This window comes from Zootoca vivipara, chromosome 3 (assembly GCF_963506605.1).
Source record: "Zootoca vivipara chromosome 3, rZooViv1.1, whole genome shotgun sequence".
NCBI lineage: Eukaryota > Metazoa > Chordata > Lepidosauria > Squamata > Lacertidae > Zootoca > Zootoca vivipara.
This window is the reverse complement of record NC_083278.1, coordinates 106197347-106218906: the sequence shown is the minus strand read 5'-3', so window position 1 is coordinate 106218906 and position 21560 is coordinate 106197347. Positions and strand designations below refer to the sequence as shown.

The window sequence follows — 21560 nt, the reverse complement described above, 5'->3', positions numbered from 1 at the left end:
CAGAGGTTTGTAAAATCATACATGGCATAGAGAAAGCGGATAGAGTTTTCCTCCCTCTCTCAGTGCTAGATGTTGTGGATGTCAAGGGAAGCCGAATATTCAGGACAGATAAAATAAAGGACTTCTTCACCATCATCTAGAAGGCAGTGATGTCTACCAATCTGAATAGTTTCAAAAGAGGATTTGGACAAGTTCATGGAGGATAAGGCTATACTGCTGGAGACAGCAATGTTTCTGAATAACAGTTGCTGGAACCCACAAGAGGGGAGGCTGCTCTTGTGCTCGGGTCCAGCTCTCTCGTTTCCCACAGACATCTGGTTGGCCACTGTGAGAACAGGATGCTAGACTAGATGGGCTACTGGCTTGATCCAGCAATGCTCTTACGTTCTTAGGTATGGCAGTGTGGGATGGACTTTATCGAATACTTTAGTCTTCTTTGGTGATCACTTGTAGCTGAGTAAGATTGTCTTCCATAAACATGGTTTTAACAGTGAGTCTGTAAGTGACTGTGGAGGTCAATTCTGGATCCACACGCCCTTCCACATAGGTTTCCGGGAGGGAGATGATCACGGTGTGGATTTGCCAAGCGTGCCTTCCTCTTAGCATGTTTCTCCCTTGCGTCCTGAGATCGAGTTTCTTCAAAGCCCATGAGAACTTTGGTAAAGGCTGTTCTCCAACTGGAGCGCTTGCAGGCTAGTGTTTCCCAGTTGTCATGTTTATACTACATTCTTTTAGATTTGCCTTGAGACAATCTTTAAACCTCTTTTGTTGACCACCAGCATTACGCTTCCCATTTTTAAGTTCAGAATAGAGTAGTTGCTTTGGAAGATGATCATCAGGCATCCGCACAACATGACCAGTCCTACGAAGTTGATGTTGAAGAATCATTGCTTCAACACTGGTGAGCTTTGCTTCTTCCAGTACACTGGTATTATTTTGCCTGTCTTCCCAAGTGATGTGTAAAAAATTTTGGAGACACCATTGATGGAATCTTTCTAGAAGTTGGAGATGGAGTTTATAAGTGGTCCACGTTTCACAAGCATACAGTAAGGTTGGTAGTACAATATATTTGCTTTCCCTGTGAATTTCCCAGTCATAGCTGCCAAGTTCTCCCCTTTTTTAAGGGAAATTCCCTTATGCTGAATAGGCTTTCTCGCGAGAAAAGGGAAAACTTGGCAGCTATGGTCCCAGTGTGTGGTGGACTTTATCAAGTACTTTACTAAGGAGGCAAGTAAAGCAATGGGAGAGGAAGTCACTCAAAGTCTTCTAAACAGGGGGGGGGGGAGAATGTCTACATGTTAGGGATAAATGGGGTCTTATCGGCAATTAATCTCACAGAACAGTTAGCTGCAGCTGGACTGCTGTTTGCAAATTGTGTATGGTCATCTGTTCTACAAATTTAGACCAATTTTACTCTAACTTGCGTGGCTTGCACTGAAGAATTTTGGTGACTGTAGTTTGGCAAGGGTGCTGAGAATTCTGCTTCCTAGCCTGATCCCAAACTACAGTTCCCAGAGTTCCCAGGGATGATGGGAAGGATTGCTAATAGTGATTTGTGTCTGCAGCCTTGCGAAGCCTTAAGTAACGGTGGAGTGTGATAAACAAGGTTTTGGGAAACTTAATGCCCTTTCAGAAAACACACTTTTAGAAACCCGCACTTGTTCTCTTCCCTCCAGAAGGTATCGTTTTGCTCTTGAAATAGCTGGAGATGAAATGACCTTCCCCAGTTACTGTATATTTATTGTGCCTAGCGTTTGGCGGAGGTAATTCCAGCAACAAAACACATGCTGCTGTCAAGCTATATAAACGGAAACCAAGCTAAAAGCACTGAATTGCTGCACACAGCCTATAGTCCTGCAGTTCAAAGACTGCAAATTAAATGCATTCAAGGTCCGCCGCAATCTCTAGATACAAAAGCAGGCGGTTCATTCACTCAAGTGAGCAAGCAATTCCAGCATTTGAGGGGGAATCCAAGGGAACATTTAAACGTCTGAGTTGCTCCCTGTGTCGTGGTCACAGCAGGAGCGGACAGCATGGGGGTGGGCAACCACACTGACCTGACCACTGGTCGGTTGGTCACACCATCGATTCATAGAGTTGGGAGGGACCACAAGGATCCTGTGGTCCAACCCCCTGCAATAGAGGAACCATTTGCCCAATGTGGGGCACAAACCCACAACCCTGAGATCAAGAGACTGAGCTACGTACCAGGAGGGGAAGGTGATGGTGAGGTTGGCATGGTTCAGACACACAGGCAAGAGCCCTGGATTGGCTCCACTGGTTCATTTGCACCCAGCAGACCTAGTCCCTCCACATCTACCTCCCAGGAATCAACAACAATGCAACTGGCCAGAGGCCAAGTGCGTGGCAGAGTCCCACCATGTTGTCCACTACTGATTCACAGTGAACTAACTGTGCTCTATGACCACATGAAGCTGTCTCGTACTGAGTCAGACTACTGAGAGTCATCTGGCATAATGGTTAGAGTGTCAAACTAGGGCTTGGGAGACCAGGGTTCAAATCCCCACTCAAGCATGAAGCTGTAGCCTGAATGTTTATAGAATCATAGAATCGTAGAGTTGGAAGAGACCACAAGGGCCATCTAGTCCAACCCCCTGCCAAGCAGGAAACACCATCAAAGCATTCTAGACATATGCCTGTCAAGCCTCTGTTTAAAGACCTCCAAATTCCACTGCCGAACAGCTCTTACTGTCAGGAAGTTCTTCCTAATGGTTAGGTGGAATCTTCTTTCTTGTAGCTTAAATCCATTGCTCCGTGTCCGCTTCTCTGGAGCAGCAGAAACCAACCTTTCTCCCTCCTCTATATGACATCCTTTTATATATTTGAACATGGCTATCATATCACCCCTTAACCTTCTCTTCTCCAGGCTAAACATACCCAGCTCCCTAAGCCGTTCCCCATAAGGCATCGTTTCCAGGCCTTTGACCATTTTGGTTGTCCTCTTCTGGACACGTTCCAATCATTGCCAGCAAAGAAACCTGCCCCCCTCACTTCTGCCTTTGCTCCTGATGCTTTCCCCTTCTCTGGACCTCAAGGGAGGGAGCGGGAGCAGACCCTTCCCCTGAACTACTGAGTAGCCTCCTCGCTTCCCCACCTTCCGATACCTCCCCAGCTGCAGTACCCTTGGGTGCCACTTTTTCCTCGCTCCCGCCGGTAGCATCCCTGAGCCCCTCCGCCTCATTGAGAGCCCTTGCACCACCTTCCTGTTTGCCCTCCAGCCAGCCCTCCTCCTTTCTCGACTGGTCCCCTTAGTTCCTGTCCCTGGGTGAAGTCGCTCCCCTCCCAGGGTCCCCTGACACTATCTCTCATCCAACCACAGGCCTTGCAATACAACTTACTTGCCCCACTTTTTCACCCACTTTTTTTTTAGTAGCCTTAATCATGAATTTGTGCAATCCTCATTTAAAGCCATCCAAGCTGGGGGCCCATCACTACCTCTTGTGACAGTGAGTTCCATAGTTTGTGTGCTGTGCAATGAAGTTCTAGAATAATGAGAGAGGGGAATTCCCCCCTCTGTCTTTGATCCCCAAGGCCTTGCATAATTTTGGTGCAGGGTATTCCCCAATAGAGGCTCAAAGAAACTGCACCCTCTTTACTTTCTCTCCAATAAGAGAATAATTTATGTTTCATTCCACGGAGAAAAAGTAAAGTGATTCACTCGAGGATTCTTGCAGCGAGTGCAAAAATCTACCTTCCCCTCCCGATATGGGTGGAGGCTGCGGTAAGGGATCTCTGTGGGTGGAACAGGCAGAAAAGTGTAGAAATAGTTGCCGAAATATACAGGATCTCCTTCCACAAATATCCTGCCTATGACAATGATGGGCATTTTTGCCAATTAGTTAATCTGAGCATGAGGTGCAGGGCAGAAAGAAAGAAAGGCAGATTGTTGCACGGGCACTTCTGGAAAAATCTGCAACAACAAAAAACACTTAGCAACATGCCCTTCAGCAGCATGGGTTAGTCTCCAAAACATGGTGCTCCCAGTCTCAACACAGATACTCAGAATAAAAAGTCAGGACAAAGAATTCACTGTCTCTTTTATCACTTGCTGCACAGAATCACTCCACTTGAGTTATTCTGTGTTCAAGGCCACAGATGCAGGCAGTTAAAATAAAGCCAGAGAGAATATTTTTTTTCAAGCACCACCAATCTAAATTTAACTCATGCTTTGCAGTTTGTTTTTTTAAATTTCCGTTAGGAAAATGAAACGGTTATTGCAGAAGTTAAGGTTAGAGATGGAAGGTACCCAAGGGTCATCTAGTCCAACCCCCTGCAATGCATGAATCTCAGCTAAAGCATCCATGGCAGATGGCCACCCAAGCTCTGCTTTAAAACCTCCAAGAAAGGAGAGCCCACAACCTCTCAGGGGAGTCTGTTCCACTGCCGAACAGCTCTTACTGTCAGACAGTCCCCCCCCCCCCAAATGTTGAGTCAAAATCTCATTTCTTGTAACTTGAAGCCATTGGTTTGAGTCTTACCCTCAGAGCAGGAGAATACAGGAATGTTCCCTCTTCCATGTGACAGCCCTTAAGGTACTTGAAGATGGCTATCCTATCTCCTCTCAGTCTCCTCTTTTCCAGGCTAAACATACACAGCTCCTCGTATGGCTGTTTCCAGACCCCTGATCATCTTGGTTTGCCCTCCTCTGCACACATTCCAGCTTGTCAACATCCTTCTTAAATTGTGGTACCCAGAATTGGACACAGTATTCTTAGCCTGGACACTGAGGTCTTCCTCTGAGGGTCTTCTGCTGGTTCCCTCACTGAGAGAAGTGAAGTTACAGGGAACCAGATAGAGGACCTTCTCAGTAGTGGCACCCTCCCTTCAGATGTCAAGGAGATAAAGAAATTACACAACTTTTAGTAGACATCTGTAGGCAGCCCTGTATTGGGAAGTTTTTAATGTTTGATGTTTTATTATGCTTTTATAAAGATGCGGTAAGCCGGCCAGAGTGGCTGGGGAAACCCAGACAGATGGGCAAGGTATAACAACAACAACAACAACAACAACAACAACAACAACAACAACAACAACCCTCACAGCATCAACTCCGCTGGGTTGCCTACCACCGGCGCTGCTTCCTCACTCACATACCTGCCGCCATCATGCTGGAGTTGGCATGGCTGCCTATCAGCAGCCACAGAACTGCAGCATGATGATAGCCTTATGTTTTTATGTCTATAGGAAGATAGAGAATGACATTGGTGATCCAAAGGGATGCGGTACGGTCCAAAACAGCTGCACAGGGTGACACAGTGGAGATACAAATGAGAGTGAAGAAGCATGCATAGAATTTATGTACCGCTTAACTGTAGGAAAAAACCTCAAAGTGGTTTACAAAAAAAAGATAAAACAATATAATTATCACTAAAAGATATAACCATCCTTTAAAACATACGAAAAGGTTAAACCACAATAGAACAGATGAAAACAAATTAAAACTCGTACAGATTTTCTAAACATCTGGGTAGCCACCATCTCTGCCACAGAATATTCTCTAAAATTAATTCCAGGGTTGGATTCATCCCCAGTCAGTCCTTCTGCAACATCACTCTAGCTGACCTGCCAGCTATTTCAGAGGCCCCAGTTCTTTAGTTCTTTAGATGGAGACAAATGAGTTTTGCCCAGGATTTGTAGGACACCTTAAGAGTGATTGTCTCAATTGCCGGAGTCACCTCTTGATTTCAGATACCGAAGACAGAACAAGGCATCAGCGGCAGGGGCTGCCTGCCACACAGACAGGAGAAATTCCCCAGAGCCATCAGGAAACCCCTTGGAGCCTGCAGGTTCAGTCCTTCCAAATAGGTCTGCCACTCCTGCAGAGTCCCAGGGTTGACATAAGCCTAATGGCCTGTCTACGATGAAAGGACCAGCTCATGCCCCCTCATTGCGAGACCATTATCTTCCTGCCCCGAATATCGCCATGTCTCTTTACACTGGGAATAGCCGAATGCCTCCATGACATCTTATGCAGAGATGGGGCAGAATCATAGAATCATAGAGTTGGAAGAGACCACAAGGGCCATCCAGTCCAACCCCCTGCCAAGCAGGAAACACCATCAAAGCATTCTTGACATAAGTGTCACGGTCCGGTCGGCGGGCGTCAGGACCAGAGGCAAGATGGAGGTGCAGAAGCAGGAACAGGTGCAGGGCTGAGGGTCCAGTAGCAGGCAGTCGCAGGGTCAAGGAGCAAGGCAGAGACGAAGGTCCAAGGAGCAAGAAGCAAGGCGAAAGCTCAAGGAACAAGAAGCACGGCGAAGGTTCAAGGAACAAGAAGCAAGGTGAAGGTTCAAGGAACAAGAAGCAAGGCGAAGGTACAAGGAACAAGAAGCAAGGCGAAGGTACAAGGGTCGAGGATCAAGGTGTCGGCAAGGCAAGGGTCCACAGAGCAAGAATCAAGGCGTCGGCAAGGCAAGGGTCCACGGAGCAAGGATCAAGACGTCGGCAAGGCAAGGGTCCATGGAGCAAGGATCAAGACGTCGGCAAGGCAAGGGTCCACGGAGCAAGAATCAAGGCGTCGGCAAGGCAAGGGTCCAAGGAGCAATGATCAAGAGGCCAGATGCAACCAGGCAGGGATAGCGCTGCTGTCGCAAAGAGCTGAAGGGAAAAGCTGAGCTTTTATCCCTCCCAGCTCCTGCCACCAGGTGCAGTGAGATAACAAGTGGCCTCACCTGAGAGACTACAACTTGCCTCTCCAGCACAAGCTGAGGTCTCCACCTGTGTGGCCACGCCTTGCTTCTCCAGCACAAGCTGAGGCATGCCCCAGTCCTGCAAAGCACTACAGGCCCCAGAGCCTGACTCCTGCCCATACTCCTGACAATATGCCTCTCAAGCCTCTGCTTAAAGACCTCCAAAGAAGGAGACTCCACCACACTCCTTGGTAGCAAATTCCACTGCCGAACAGCTCTTACTGTCAGGAAGTTCTTCCTAATGTTTAGGTGGAATCTTCTTTCTTGTAGTTTGAATCCTTTGCTCCGTGTCCGCTTCTCTGGAGCAGCAGAAAACAACGTTTCTTTTATCCTTTTATATACAACGTTTCTTTTATCCTTTTATATATTTGAACGTGGCTATCATATCACCCCTTAACCTTCTCTTCTCCAGGCTAAACTTGCCCAGCTCCCTAAGCCGTTCCTCATAAGGCATCGTTTCCAGGCCTTTGACCATTTTGGTTGCCTTCCTCTGGACATGTTCCAGCTTGTCAGTATCCTTCTTGAACTGTGGTGCCCAGAACTGGACACGGTACTCCAGGTGAGGTCTGACCAGAGTAGAATACAGTGGTACTATTACTTCCCTTGATCTAGATGCTATACTCCTATTGATGCAGCCCAGAATTGCATTGGCTTTTTTAGCTGCTGCATCACACTGTTGACTCATGTCAAGTTTGTGGTCTACCAAGACTCCTAGATCCTTTTCACATGTACTGCTCTCAAGCCAGGTGTCTCCCATCCTGTATTTGTGCCTTTCCTCTTTTTTTGCCCAAGTGTAGTACTTTACATTTCTCCTTGTTAAGGTCATTTTGAAGTGTGATCCTGTCCTCTGGGGTATTAGCCACCCCTCCCAATTTGGTGTCATCTTCAAACTTGCTCAGGATGCCCTCAAGCCTATCATCCAAGTCATTGATAAAGATGTTGAATAAGACTGGGCCCAAGACAGAACCCTGTGACACTCCACTAGTCACTACTCTCCAGGATGAGGAGGAGAATGAGAGGCAAGATCAGAACAATGAATCATGCAGAAATGCAACAGGAAGCCTCCTTTCTGAGGGAGTTCTCTGGACTCTCAGAACCCATTCCGTATTTAATAAATGTTTTTCTCGTGGTGCACGAGGAGTTCTCTGGCAGCCCATTGTTTAGGCTTACATTGTATACAATATATGAGGGTCCTTATCAGTGTTGAGGCTGATGTATAGATAAGCAAAAAAAAAAAAAAAGGTGAGAGGAACGGCAGCCTTCATTTTCTGCGCAACAGATCTTCTTTATTTCTACCAGGGTTTTTCTTCCCTCCTCCCACAAACGAATTTCAAGAACACAACACTGAACCTTTGACAGTCAATTAAATCTCTCCAACTCCAGAAGTTGTTTCTCTGCGCTCCATCCATTTTGCAATATGCTTCATAATGTTCTGTGGCATGCTAATGTCCTTACCAACCAAAATACAGCTTACTCCATTTTGGTAGAAATGCAAGGCTGGCAGAATCCCAGCAAGAAAACGACAACCCAATAACCTTCAACCCAATACACAAAGTACCGTTTGCGATTCAAACGGGGCATAAAAGTTATTTTCTTTTCAGCGAGAAGCAGCTGATTTCCTCAGCAGGGACACTTAATGATTATTGGATGTGAGGAACTTTGCAAAAACGATCCAAATAATAAATAACAGAAAAGGAGATGGGCTGTGGACCAGTAGTTTATCTGGGCTGCTTACCTTCAAGGCAAGAGCTAGAAAAACTTTACACACAGGAAGGTATTGCAAGTGTTTGAAACCATTGCCATTTTCGGCTTCTCCCTCCCTCTGCTGAATCTCAGAATGTTCACAGCAGGGCGAAAATCTGGATTATAAAATAACTTTGACTTTTAATAAAACAAGAAACTGAAGAATGAATGTAGAATGTTGATTCTGCACACAGTTTGGTTTCTTGGCTTCCAAAAAATGCTGTATGATTAAAGAAGAAGAAGAATCTATTAAGATCAGAGTTTAAAATATGAAGTGACCCAGGAAATCAGCCTTCCGCCGACCTGGGATCCCTCCATTTGTTTTGGACTTGCATCTCTCATAGTCTAAAACATATGGACAGCGCCAGGTATGCAAAGGTTGTAGTAGATCTTCTAGCCAGAGATTCATGAAGCGTGGTCAGGAGCCCACAATGGAAATGAGAGCAGAAAAGGCAGGATATCTTTTCTGATATAGCAGATATATATGCCAATAAAGGTGTTGTGATTGATTGTGATTGATATAGCAAATAATGACAAATGTGGAATTAAAACTAGGGGCTGGGGAGAAATTTCTCAGAAAATACTTTTCTGATCTCCCCCTTTTAATATCTTTTTTGAGCTCCTTTCAGTCTGTTGAATAATTTCAACCCCCATGGAGAATATTTGATGAAATACTTCCCCCCCCCAAAAAAAACCCCTCCCTTACATGTGAAAAGTGAATGCAGCTGCAGATCCTGTTTTATTATTGTTTAATACAATTTTAATATTGTTTTAGAGCTTCCTCCCGGAAAAATAGGGCAGAGAATTTTTGTAAGGGTGTTTTGGGGGTTTTTTTGCATCTGAATTTAAGATGCAGTTGGATTAAACATTAGGAAGAACTTCCTGACAGTAAGAGCTGTTCGGCAGTGGAATTTGCTACCAAGGAGTGTGGTGGAGTCTCCTTCTTTGGAGGTCTTTAAGCAGAGGCTTGAGAGGCATATGTCAAGAATGCTTTGATGGTGTTTCCTGCTTGGCAGGGGCTTGGACTGGATGGCCCTTGTGGTCTCTTCCAACTCTATGATTCTATGAGACGTGTGCCACTTCCTGATTCTGACTCGGAATAGGCGGTCATGTCTTTCTGAACACTGAACTGTACATATAGCAATAAAACTTGAAAACCCATCATCGAGCCTTGGTGGTCCTTGGTTGTGGGGAGCCGAACAGCAGCCCTGACAGATAGTGACGTGTTGGGGTGGCAGAAGGCAGTTGAGCAGAGGATGAGCAGCTAAAATGACATATATTTTACTTAAATAATGTGTGTCCTAATTGAAATGCTCTCGCAGACTCTCTGAATTCTGTCCTGTAATGCATTGCTGAATCAAGTCTGACTGACTAGGGATTTGGTGTGAGCATCTGTACTTGATCACCCTCCAAGGGGAATTTCCCCCATAGTGTATGTTGAAAAGGTAAAGGACCCCTGGATAGTTAGGTCCAGTGAAAGGCAACTATGGAGTTGCAGCTTTCAGGCCAAGGGAGTTAGCGTTTGTCCACAGACAGCTTTCCAAGTCATGTGACCGGCATGACTAAACTGCTTCTGGCGCAACGGAACACCGTGACGGAAACCAAAGCTCACGGAAATGCTGTTTGAGTTCCTGCCGCAGAAGCGCCTATTTATCTACTTGCACTGGTGTGCTTTTGAACTGCTAGGCTGGTAGAAGCTGGGACAGAGCAATGGGAGCTCACCCCGTCACGGGGATTCGAACTGCCGACCTTCTGACTGGCAAGCCCATGAGGCTCAGCGGTTTAGACCACAGTGCCATCTGCATCCCTTGTATGTTGAAAGTAACCTGCTGTGTGAAGGTTAAAAAATACATTCATTGCTCTGCTCAGGCCCTGCTCGCCCCTGGCATGTGGCCTTGAAAAAGTCGCCCTGAATGGAATGCGGCCCTCAGAATGGGGGGGAAAGGGTTCTTTGCTCCTGATTTTATAACACAATCTGTAGATTAAGCGGATGTTTGAGGGAGAGTTGGATGTGATGAGCCAATCCTTGTCTGGCCTCCTTGTTTCCATGCCTGTTTTGTCCCCCCTGCCATTGTAAGAGGCAGGGAAGCATCTCCAAGATGGTACAAGGCACGCAACTAATCACATTGCAAACAGGCTTCTTTTAGGAAATTAAACTCCTCAGCAAATATCTGCTCCTGACAAAACACACATTGCTTCAGAGGCTTAGGAAAAGATAACATCACACTATTATTTCCAAGATGAAAGCAAAAAAATGTTCTTCAGAACCCTTTCACAGTTATCGCTTTGGAACGGAGGCTGGTGACATAGGATTACAGTTACTGTATCTTGCTGGAGTTTTATTTTTATTTTATTTTTTAGGGGGGGAACCCTGCTTTACTGTGGTGCTTTACATAAGTTATAATGTTTAAAAGAGATGATAAATATCAGGATAAATATCATGGCTTGGCGTTTGGGGCAAGCTAAAGGGAATAATTTGACAACGCATGTGCTTTCTGATTACCTGCATGTAGCTATCAAATGACTGAGATAAATGAGTTTGGAGGAGGGCTTTGCAACAACCTAAACAAAAATGTGGCATTATGAGCCATGGATCAGACGCTGCTCGCTAGTACAACTAATGGCCCAATTTCCTGGATTCTGCAATTACGGAGCAGAATCTCAGTCTCAGGGAGGTGCATGCAAAACACCTGCAGGGTGTGTGTGTTTGTATGTTGTGTTCATGGGAGAAAAGACCGAGAGAGTAGATCTGCTCAGGTGCCGCTGGGTAAGAAGCACAGGGATTGGGGGCAAATCAAAACGCAGCTATTCTTTGAAATTAGCACTTCTCTGGATTTTGCAATGCAAGTAAAGGTAAAGGTAAAGCGCCCCTGACTATTGGGTCCAGTTGTGACGGACTCTGGGGTTGTGGTGCTTATCTCGCGTTATTGGCCGAGGGAGCCAGCGTACAGCTTCCGGGTCATGTGGCCAGCATGACAAAGCCGCTTCTGGCGAACCACAGCAGCACACGGAAACGCCGTTTACCTTCCCGCTGTAGTGGTACCTATTTATCCACTTGCACTTTGACATGCTTTCGAACTGCTAGGTGGGCAGGAGCTGAGACTGAGCAACGGGAGCTCACCCCGTGGCAGGGATTCGAACTGCCCACCTTCTGATCGGCAAGCCCTAGGCTCTGTGTAACCCACAGCGCCACCCGCATTTGGTACACATTTGGTAATGTGTACCAAATGGCACACAGCAGGGAGAAGGGTGCATAAGAATGCAGCGATTTGTGAAAATACCATGTGAAAATGCTGCGCGTTAGGGAAAACTGCTTGCAAAAAAAAATGTGTATGTTGGGGGGAAATGTGCACTAAAATGGAGGTGAATATTTTGAAGTCTTTCATGATCTGAACCATGAAAATGTCAAGGCTTGCTTGTATTAATTCCCCAAGGCAGAAATGTGTACAACTCACCTAATCCAGAAATATGCATTATCAACTAAAAATCTGACCTGTGGCCCTTTCAGAGAAGCAGCTATGATTCAGAGGGCCAGCTCCTGAAGAGCTAACCCAGAGGTGTGGTCTAGTTGGAAAAGTTACTGGCGATCTCTGCAAGTTCCCTGGCCTCAACAGCAATAAAGTTTTGCTCTACCCATAACTCAGCTTGTAGTGAATTTCTATGTAAAGAGCAGAGGAAAACTCACCAAGTTAAGCCACTGGGGAGTTCTGCTTGGGATCTTTCAGTCCTGTCATAATGTAAGCAAGTCTCATACACGGGGATGTGCAGAACTGCACCGAGAGAGACATCAGAAATGTGTGTATTTGCTAGGACTGGGGTGATGGTGTGCTTCAGTCTTCAAATCCGTAAGTTGGATTTTGGTCAGAGAAAATGGTTCAAAATAAGATTCCTATTTTCATGTAATGGCCTAGATTAGAGTTCCTGGAACAACAGGAGAGCCTACTTCACAAAGAGGAATAAAAGCTGCAGAACGCCGTGATAAATATTTATTACCAGTTGATGGACCGGCATGCATTTTGAGCAAAGCACTTTTTTATTTTTTTAAATAAAAGATAGAGCATCTCTTTACAGCTGTTGCCGTAACTCCCCAAGATGCTGAAAGTTACCTGTAACAAGCAGCTCTCTCTCTCTCTCGCTCTCTCTCTCGCTCTCTCTCTCGCTCTCTTTCACAGTACAAGAAAATGGAAGGATTAACTATAATCTTAATGTGTCAAGCAGAGATTTAGCAGCAGGAAATGCAGGTTGCCGGCCAGGAAGTGCAAAGTGTTAGTGGGGAAGGTGCCATTTGCACCGGAGAAATAGCTGGATGGAGGGATTGCTTAACCCTTCTCTTGCTCGTAGCTTTTTCTTCCTACAACCCTCATCCCCAGCTGCTTTTCTCTTCTTGACTAGAGCTCCAGACTTGTTTGCCTTGTCACGAGGGGGGAGGGGTTTGAAGGAAGTGGTGCAAGAGGAAGCAGTAGGCAAAGGGGGGCAACAGGGGCGTTGCAATAGGGGGTGGGGCACCCTGGGCTCCACTCTGTGGGGGGCAGCATGGTGCCCTCTCGCCACCTCCACCAATGGCTGCTACTACCGTGGCGGCGGCACGACCGCCATCGCGGAGGCCCCAATGTTGCTGGCCTCACCCCTTGCTTCTTCCTGGTGGGGCGGAGGCAAGGGGCGGGCCAGATAGCTGCGTCAGCGGCCGCCGCTGCCACCCCTCGCTGCTCCGCCTCCCCGCCTGAGTAGGAAGAAGCACAAAGCGCGCGGCAAGCCGATCCAAAGTGTGCTTTGTGTTTCTTCCTACTCAGGCGGAGCGGCAAGGGGCGTCAGCGGAGACGCGATTTCCCGCATCTGTGCAAGCACCATTTCCGGAGCCGCTCGGTGAGTCCCCGCGCCACGCTGTGACTGTTTAGCACAGTGTGCGGGGACTTACCAAGTGGGCAGCTCGTGGGCCAGATAAACGGCCTTCATGGGCCGAATACGGCCCACGGGCCAGAGGTTGCCAATGTATGATCTATACACAGGGGCGTAGCCAGGATCAAAATTAGGGGGCAAGGGGCAGGGCCAAGGCACGGGGGGAGGGGCCACAGTGGGGCAAGGAAAGCCATGGTCGTTCAGGGGCAAGGGGGCGCCAGGATCAGCCCGAAATTGGGCTGCTCCGACCCCCTCCTCCCCCTCCACAACCGGCAGGGGCGAGGGGGCACCAGGATCAGCCCAAAATCGGGCTGCTCTGACCCCCTCCTCCCCCTCCTCGACAGGCAGGGGCAAGGGGGCGGCAGGATCAGCCCCAAATCGGGCTGCTCCAACCCCCTCCTCCCCCTCCTCGACAGGCAGAGACGAGGGGGCGGCAGGATCAGCCCGAAAACGGGCGGCTCAGACCCCCTCCTCCCCCTCCGCGATCAGCAGGGGTGAGGGGGCGCCAGGATTAGCCCGAAATTGGGCTGTTCCGATACCCTCCTCCCCCTCCGCGATCGCCGGGGCGGGTGGAGGGAAAGCTGGCTTTCCCTCCACCCGCCCCACAGCCAGCAAGGGAGAAGGGAGACGGCACCGGGCGGTGGCGGTGGGCAGCGGGGCAGGCTGGCCAGCGGCCCTGCTTCTGGGGGGGCAACTGCCCCCTCCTGCCCCCCCGCCTACGCCCATGTCTACACAATATATTGTGCTGTCTGTCCAGCACAGGCTCAGCATCTTAAAAATAAAAGATAACTCCAAAATTCAAAATGATGTCTCTCTCCCCCTTCCCAGAACGAGGGAACCTGTCATGGGGGGGTGCCAGGTTGTGTCCCCTTGTGCCCTTTCAAAAATCTGTGCCTGGGGCCATGGCTACCATGTCCTTTCTCACACTACGCCCCTCGGTAGTTGTGTGGATTGGTGTGTGTGTGTGTGTGTGTGTGTGTGTGTGTGTATATATATACATATATACATATATATATATATATATCTAAAGTATATGCACTGATCTGATATACATCCCCCCGATCTGGTATTTATAGGATATATGACATGCTAGTGACAACTGCAGCCATCAGAGATCATTCTCCAGGCTACCATGAGGCCAATTCTAGAGAACGTGGCTCAGAGAGTGCAGGCATGAACTGTAATGCGGCAATGTTATGCCATTGCTCGCATCACCAAGCCCAAGATCCAGGTCCCCAGCCCACGCAGATTTAATTTGGTAAGGGCTGGAGAAGAAAGAGAAAAGGGTGATTTTGGAACAACGTTGGAAGGACAAGTTGATTCAAAATTGTTATTACGAAAGAAATCTGTGCTCCGAGGAGATAAAAAGTGGAGATTCATCTCTCAGGCAAGGCTGCAGAGGCAAGAAAAGAAAAGAAAAAAACCCTCCAGTAATTCAAGAAACAATTAGCTGTCACTTCTCAGGGGTAGCAGACTGTGAAAAGTAGTTAGATGGTGATATAATCTTTGTATTATGACTGGCTTTGGAAGAAAATTCTCATTTGGGGGGGGGGGCAGGTGAATCTAGAGTCAATCCTGTGTGAGGCCGTTTTTTTATCATGCAGCCATTTTTAGTTAGCAGAATCAACCTATTCAGGCTTCAGCTCATAGAATCATAGAGTTGGAAGAGACCACAAGGGCCATCCAGTCCAACCCCCTGCCAAGCAGGAAACACCATCAAAGCATTCTTGACATATGCCTGTCAAGCCTCTGCTTAAAGACCTCCAAAGAAGGAGACTTCACCACACTCCTTGGTAGCAAATTCCACTGCCGAACAGCTCTTACTGTCAGGAAGTTCTTCCTAATGTTTAGGTGGAATCTTCTTTCTTGAAGTTTGAATCCATTGCTCCGTGTCCGCTTCTCTGGAGCAGCAGAAAACAATCTTTCTCCCTCAGCTCAGGTGATGGATAGAGACTGGGGGAAGAAATCCAGTCTTGTTGGCTTTTTTGTGTGAACATACCTGTCCTGGCCCTCACTATGCCCGAAGAACTCAACATCAAACTTTAATGCACAAATCAGATTGGTATCTAGTCAAGGCACAGCAGGTATGTAAGAGGCTAAGTGCAAACTAAGGCATTGATCCCATAAACTAAAGACATTGATCCCACAAGTACCATGGTCCCTGCCTTTTCCTTTTCAAAGACAGAGTGGGCACAGCAGTTAGTGGCCAGTCTCAGGACCGGGCAAGCAAAAGGAAACTTCTTTGAGTAGGTTGGGCTTGTGATGTGTGTTTGCGCCAGCGCTAACATCTCCATGCCCATGTCCTTGCAGGTGGGGTTGGAGCAAGGTCAGCATCGAATTTACTCTTAGGTTGCCTCCTCCTCCTGAAGAGGCTGTTCATTGGTAGGAGGAGGTCCTGGCAGTTTCTCCACAGCAAGAGGTGTCTGATCAGAGTGCCCAGTGCCATAGGGGCATAACACTCCTCTGCCAACCTGCTTGGTCCCTTCCCTAGACCCAGATCTCCATTCTTTGGGCTTCTAACCTCTTCCCCAGGCTTAGACACTTCTTGGGGTCCTGACTTCACTTCTCCCATCCCACAAGAACACTCTCTGGTGTCATCTACATCCAGCTCCTTGAGTTCCACATGGATCCAACCGTCCTCTCCATGGCACCTCCATGAGACTCACAACGTTTCCTAATTTGCATTTCCTGAAACGCAGCTGTCCTAAAAAGCTGCCTTCTAGCAAATCACTCCATTGGCCCATCTAGCTCAGCAAGGTCTGCACTGACTGGCAGCAGCTCTCCAAGGTTTCAGACAAGGGACCTGTCCTGTGTGCATACCTGCCAAGTTCCTGCCGGAAAAATAAGGGACCGGCAGACCGGAAGTAGCGCTGCCGCCATTTTGGAACTGGGCGGAGCATGCTCAGAAGCGACTTTTATGCTGCTCTGCCCAGTTCCAAAATGGCCGCCGTGCCGGAAGTCGCGCTGCGGGCATTTTGGAACTGGGCAGAGCAGCATCAAAAGTCGCTTCTGAGCATGCTCCGCCCAGTTCCAAAATGGCTGCCGCACCAGAAATCATTTCTGTGCATGTCCAGAGACTCCAGACATGCGCAGAAGGAGCCTCCCACAGCCCGTAAGTAAACTGGGAAAAAACAAAAAAAATCTGTTTTTTCAGATGGGAACGGCTGGAAAAACGGCGGTTTCCCGGGGAATACGGGAAACTTGGCAGCTATGCCTGTGTGCTGGGGACAGGGATAGGGGAATCCATCTATTTCACTTAATAATTTTTTCAGTCTTCAGCTGTCCATCGGTCTTTATGCATTGGTTTGGAAAGCGGGAGCGGAGAATTAAGTCCTCGTGAAAATCCATCAGCATGTTAATGTGACTTGCTCCTAATGTACATATTTTTGTATACAGTTTTGCCTTTTTGCAAAGCACTCTTCCCTAATATACAATCCATACGGTGTTATTTCCCCCCAATATATAGGCACATCTATGCACACTTTAAATCATATGAAGTTTCGTACACATTGGTCAACTGGAGAAGTGCTCTGCAAAATTCAAAAAAGAAGAAGTAAATTTTGATTGGTGGCTGTGCTTCATTCCACATACTGTGTATTATTTTGGAGAGAGTGGATTAGGCAGAGTCGCCTTCAAATGCAAATTGAAGAGAATTTGTCTCCCATCCCTGGCCTTCCCTTGTGCTCATCTAGAAGTACATCAACTACATCACTCTGGGATCAAGTTTTGCCAGCCATATATTCTGTCTGTGATTCACTTATTTTATAAGGGGTGTGTGAGAGAGAAACAGAATAAAATAAGCGAATCACAGACAGAATATATATATAATCAACAAGTCAACTATTAGAATACAAGCTCATGCTGAAGTAATTTGGGGGGGGAAGGGGGGATAATAATAATAATAATAATAATAATAATAATAATAATAATAATAATAATAATAATAATAATTTATTTATACCCCGCCCATCTGGCCGGGTCTCCCCAGCCACTCTGGGCGGCTTCCAACAGAAGAATAAAACACAATAATCTATTAAACATTAAAAGCCTCCCTGAACAGGGCTGCCTTCAGATGTCTTCTAAAAGTCTGGTAGTTGTTTTCCTTTTGGACATCTGTTGGGAGGGCGTTCCACAGGGTAGGCGCCACCACCGAGAAGGCCCTCTGCCTAGTTCCCTGCAACTTGGCTTCTCGCAACGAGGGAACCGCCAGAAGGCCCTCGGTGCTGGACCTCAGTGTCCGGGCAGAGTGATGGAGGTGGAGACGCTCAGTGAGAAAGTTGGCATTGAAATGTGTTCCTATGAAGTTTAACATTGTCTTGGCATGGAATTTTAATTCTCTTTGTCCAAAACGTGAACTGTACTAATTACTTATCAAGCTATGCTTAATACATAAATATGTTTTGTCCCCCGCCCTTGTGTTTTCAGGATATTTTTTCTCACCAAAATAAGAATCATACCGAAAGGAGCTTTCTTGGGACTCGATGAAGTTGAAAAAATGTATGTACCTCCATATTCACTCATTACATTTAGTTTATAGAATGATTTATAAGGCTATTTTTGGTTTGGGGTTGTTTCCCCCCCCCCTCTCTTCCCTAGACCTGCACTGTGCTTTAATTAAGCTATCAGCTCACCGCTCCCATAGGAGCCTCCTCTTCATTCACTTAAGGATGGGGGGGGGGGAGGAGTGAAGGAGAGTTCGCAAAGCCAGTCTCCCAAAGCGACGTTGCCACAATTACATCTGCGCATCCTTATGAAATAGGTTTTCCAATAAGGAGTTGATTGGTGGGCACTTAAGAAGCAAACGGAGTAAGAGATCACAAGAGAAGAGCAGAATTTGTAAGGCGACTTAAGGGCTGGTTCTCTTCATGCGGGTGGCGCTGTGGTCTAAACCACTGAGCCTCTTGGGCTTGCCGATCAGAAGGTCAGAAGTTCGAATCCCCACGACGGAGTGAGCTCCCGTTGCCCTGTCCCAGCTCCTGCCAACCTAGCAGTTCTTGGGCACTCAAGGTAGTTGCAATGGGAAGTTTTAAATAGAGACTCACCGATCCAACTGTCCATTGTGAAGGGTCCGGGGCAGGCCATGCATACACTGGCAGCTGTCTTAAGCATGTGCTGGCGCTGAACCTGCAGTCCTCCATTAATTCAGGGGTGGCGTGTCCCATTTTGTCCCCCTCATTGCCGCCCCACTGCTGGCACCGTGCCTCTCTTACGTACGTTGCATGACGGTCACTTAGAACTGGTTACTGAAAACCTCAGGAGGGTTGAGTGCTCTCGCACCCAGGTCCTGCCTGCTTGCAGGTTTCCTATATGCATCTGGTCCAGGATGCTGGACTAGATGGGCCACTGGCCTGATCTAGCAAGCCACATCTTTTGTCCTTGGCAAAGACTGATACTAGTTCAGTTGTGGAACTATAGTTCCGTATAGTAAAAGCTATGGTTTTCCCAGTAGTGAGGTATGGAAGTGAGAGCTGGACCATAAAGAAGGCGGATCGCCGAAGAATTGATGCTTTTGAATTATGGTGCTGGAGGAGACTCTTGAGAGTCCCATGGACTGCAAGAAGATCAAACCTATCCATTCTGAAGGAAATCAGCCCTGAGTGCTCACTGGAAGGGCAGATCCTGAAGCTGAGGCTCCAATACTTTGGCCACCTCATGAGAAGAGAAGACTCCCTGGAAAAGACCCTGATGTTGGGAAAGATGGAGGGCACAAGGAGAAGGGGACGACAGAGGACAAGATGGTTGGACAGTGTTCTCGAAGCTACGAACATGAGTTTGACCAAACTGTGGGAGGCAGTGCAAGACAGGAGTGCCTGGCGTGCTATGGTCCGTGGGGTCACGAAGAGTCGGACACGACTAAACAACAAAAAAGTTCAGTTGTGGAGGTTGGGCCATTGTCATGGCAATGCCCAGCAACACCTTGAGGGGAGAGAGGGAGGAGGAGGCTGGGCAGGAACAGCTGGGAGGAGAAGGACAGGAAATGGCAGAAGGAGAAGGGGAGGGGGTGGCAGGAAGAAACCACGGCGTGAAGGGGCTCACTGATGCTGAGCTGGAGCCCCAACACCACTCCACCAGCTCGGGAACAGAGGGGGGGCTACGCAGGTCCAGCAAGGGAGAGGCAGGAGTTGAAACATAGAACACAGAGGCGGGGAATAATAATAATAATAATAATAATAATAATAATAATAATAATAATAATAATAATAATTTATTTATACCCTGCCCTCCCCAGTGAGAGCTGGGCTCAGGGTGGCTGACATCAATAAAGTTACAATAAAACGTAAAAGAAAGAAAAACAATTGATTAAAATGCAGATTAAAATGCAATTTAGATTTAAAAATTGCTTTAAAATGCAGCCTCATTTTAAAATGGCCAAAGGCCAGGCGGAACAGCTCCGTCTTGCAGGCCCTGGGCTCCCTAAGCTTTTATGCTGGAGAAAAAGCCGCCAAAAGTTACTTCCTGGATCTGAATCCGACATTACAGGTGGCTGAATGATGTCTACTGTTTTTGTACATATGTAAATAAAGAGTGAGATATGTATAGCTCAGAGTAAGCAGCACTATTTCTTGCGGAGAGTACCCCACCACGCTTCCAGCCATGAGGGCGAACTTGGCTCTGCCCCACCAGATGGAGATGTTAGACAGCTACCCTGGACAAAGAACTGACCTGTAGCTCCATGGACAGCTGTGATTCCAAAATGTAACTCAGTAGTAGAGTACCTGCACTGCATGCAGAACATCCCAGGTTCAATTCCCGGCATCTCCAGGAAAGACTAAGAGAGGACAGAGTCTGAAATCCTGGAGAGCCACTGCCAGTTAGTGTAGACAGCACTGAACTAGGTGGACCAAAGGCAGCTTACTATGTTCCTGCCATTTCCACCCTGCAAGTCACCCTTGCAGTCCAATACAGTGGTACCTCTACTTACGAATGTTTCTACTTACGAACGGAGCTCCGTCCGCCATCTTGGATGCGGTTTAGATAGGATTTTTTCTACTTACGAATTTTTAGATAGGGTTGCTTCGACTTATGCATTTTTCCTCCCAATGCATTCCTATGGGATTCGACTTACATTTTTTTACGACTTACGAATGTGCGTTCGGAACGCATTAAATTCGTAAGTAGAGGTACCACTGTACTGGCTTGTTCATTTTTGCTGCAAATCCCTTGGCTCCCAGCAGGGCTCATGGAAGCATGAAGATGACTGCTGAGCCCACCTGTAAACTGTTTCTATTGTCGCTTGTTACCTGCAGAAACCATATGTCTGCCTTGTATAAAGTGCGAAAGAGGGGGTGTTGACGAGGGAGGAAGCTGGTGACAAAACTGACAAACACTGTTAGCGAAAGAGCAGAAGAAACACAATGCTAAACAGGGGAAGTGGCTATCATTTGAAAATATAGCGATGTGCTGCGGAAACTCTGTGGGGAAACAGTTTAAAGCACGGCAGCGATGAAAATAGGGGGTTGATGAATATGCAAACGAGACCAATCAGCATCGGTGGCGTCTGCAGATGAGAAGCAGCAATGAAATGTGAAATGGCTCACAAATCAAAAATATAACCCATAAAACATTCATTGGAAATATTCATGATAATGTAGGGGCACAAACTATATAATCAAGTGATATATTTGCATATAAAAAAGGAGACCCCCTTGTATGAGATTCTTCCACCTGCCTCCCCCCTGCCCCGCAATATCACACACACACAAAAACCCAAGATTAAAGTCAACGGTAGGCTATTTAAAGGAAATGGCTATTAGTAATGCGATGCCTCCATGTGGTAAAATGTATTTTTCCTAGAGTATACAAATTAGATACTTCAATACACATGCGGCACACTGTGTTAGCACGAAGCTAGCGGGGAGAGAAATTCCCACAATGGGTATATTCGCTGCAGAAGTTTAGTGAATTAAAAATTTCATGTCTGTGAGAAGGGAACGGATGACTTCAAACAGGCTCCCGAGGACCCATCTGCAGGGCCTATCGACTGAAGAGAGAGCTTAATGGAAAAACGTCATTGTGCTGAATTTTGTAGGGGGAGAGAAAAAAACATATTTTCCACAGAGGGAAAAGTTTTTGCATTGGTAAAAGATTCGAGCCTATCATCCCACAGGGTGCGGATCTGCATAAATGTAACGAGATCTGCACAGGGTTTTCAGATACGGTTAAAGCTTGTGAATAACTAAGCCGCTGCACATTGGTATGCGAGGTGCAGAT

The 21560-nt window shown here is 47.1% G+C and overlaps 1 protein-coding gene across 1 annotated transcript in view; it reads left to right on the top strand.

Moving 5' to 3' along the window:
- The window catches only part of FSHR (follicle stimulating hormone receptor), an 88166-nt gene that overhangs the window by 18847 nt on the left and 47759 nt on the right, over positions 1–21560 (top strand). Inside the window, exon 2 of the mRNA XM_035110488.2 lies at positions 17775–17846. Coding sequence (XP_034966379.2) covers positions 17775–17846 — 72 coding nt within the window. The remainder of the gene's footprint in view (positions 1–17774; positions 17847–21560) is intronic.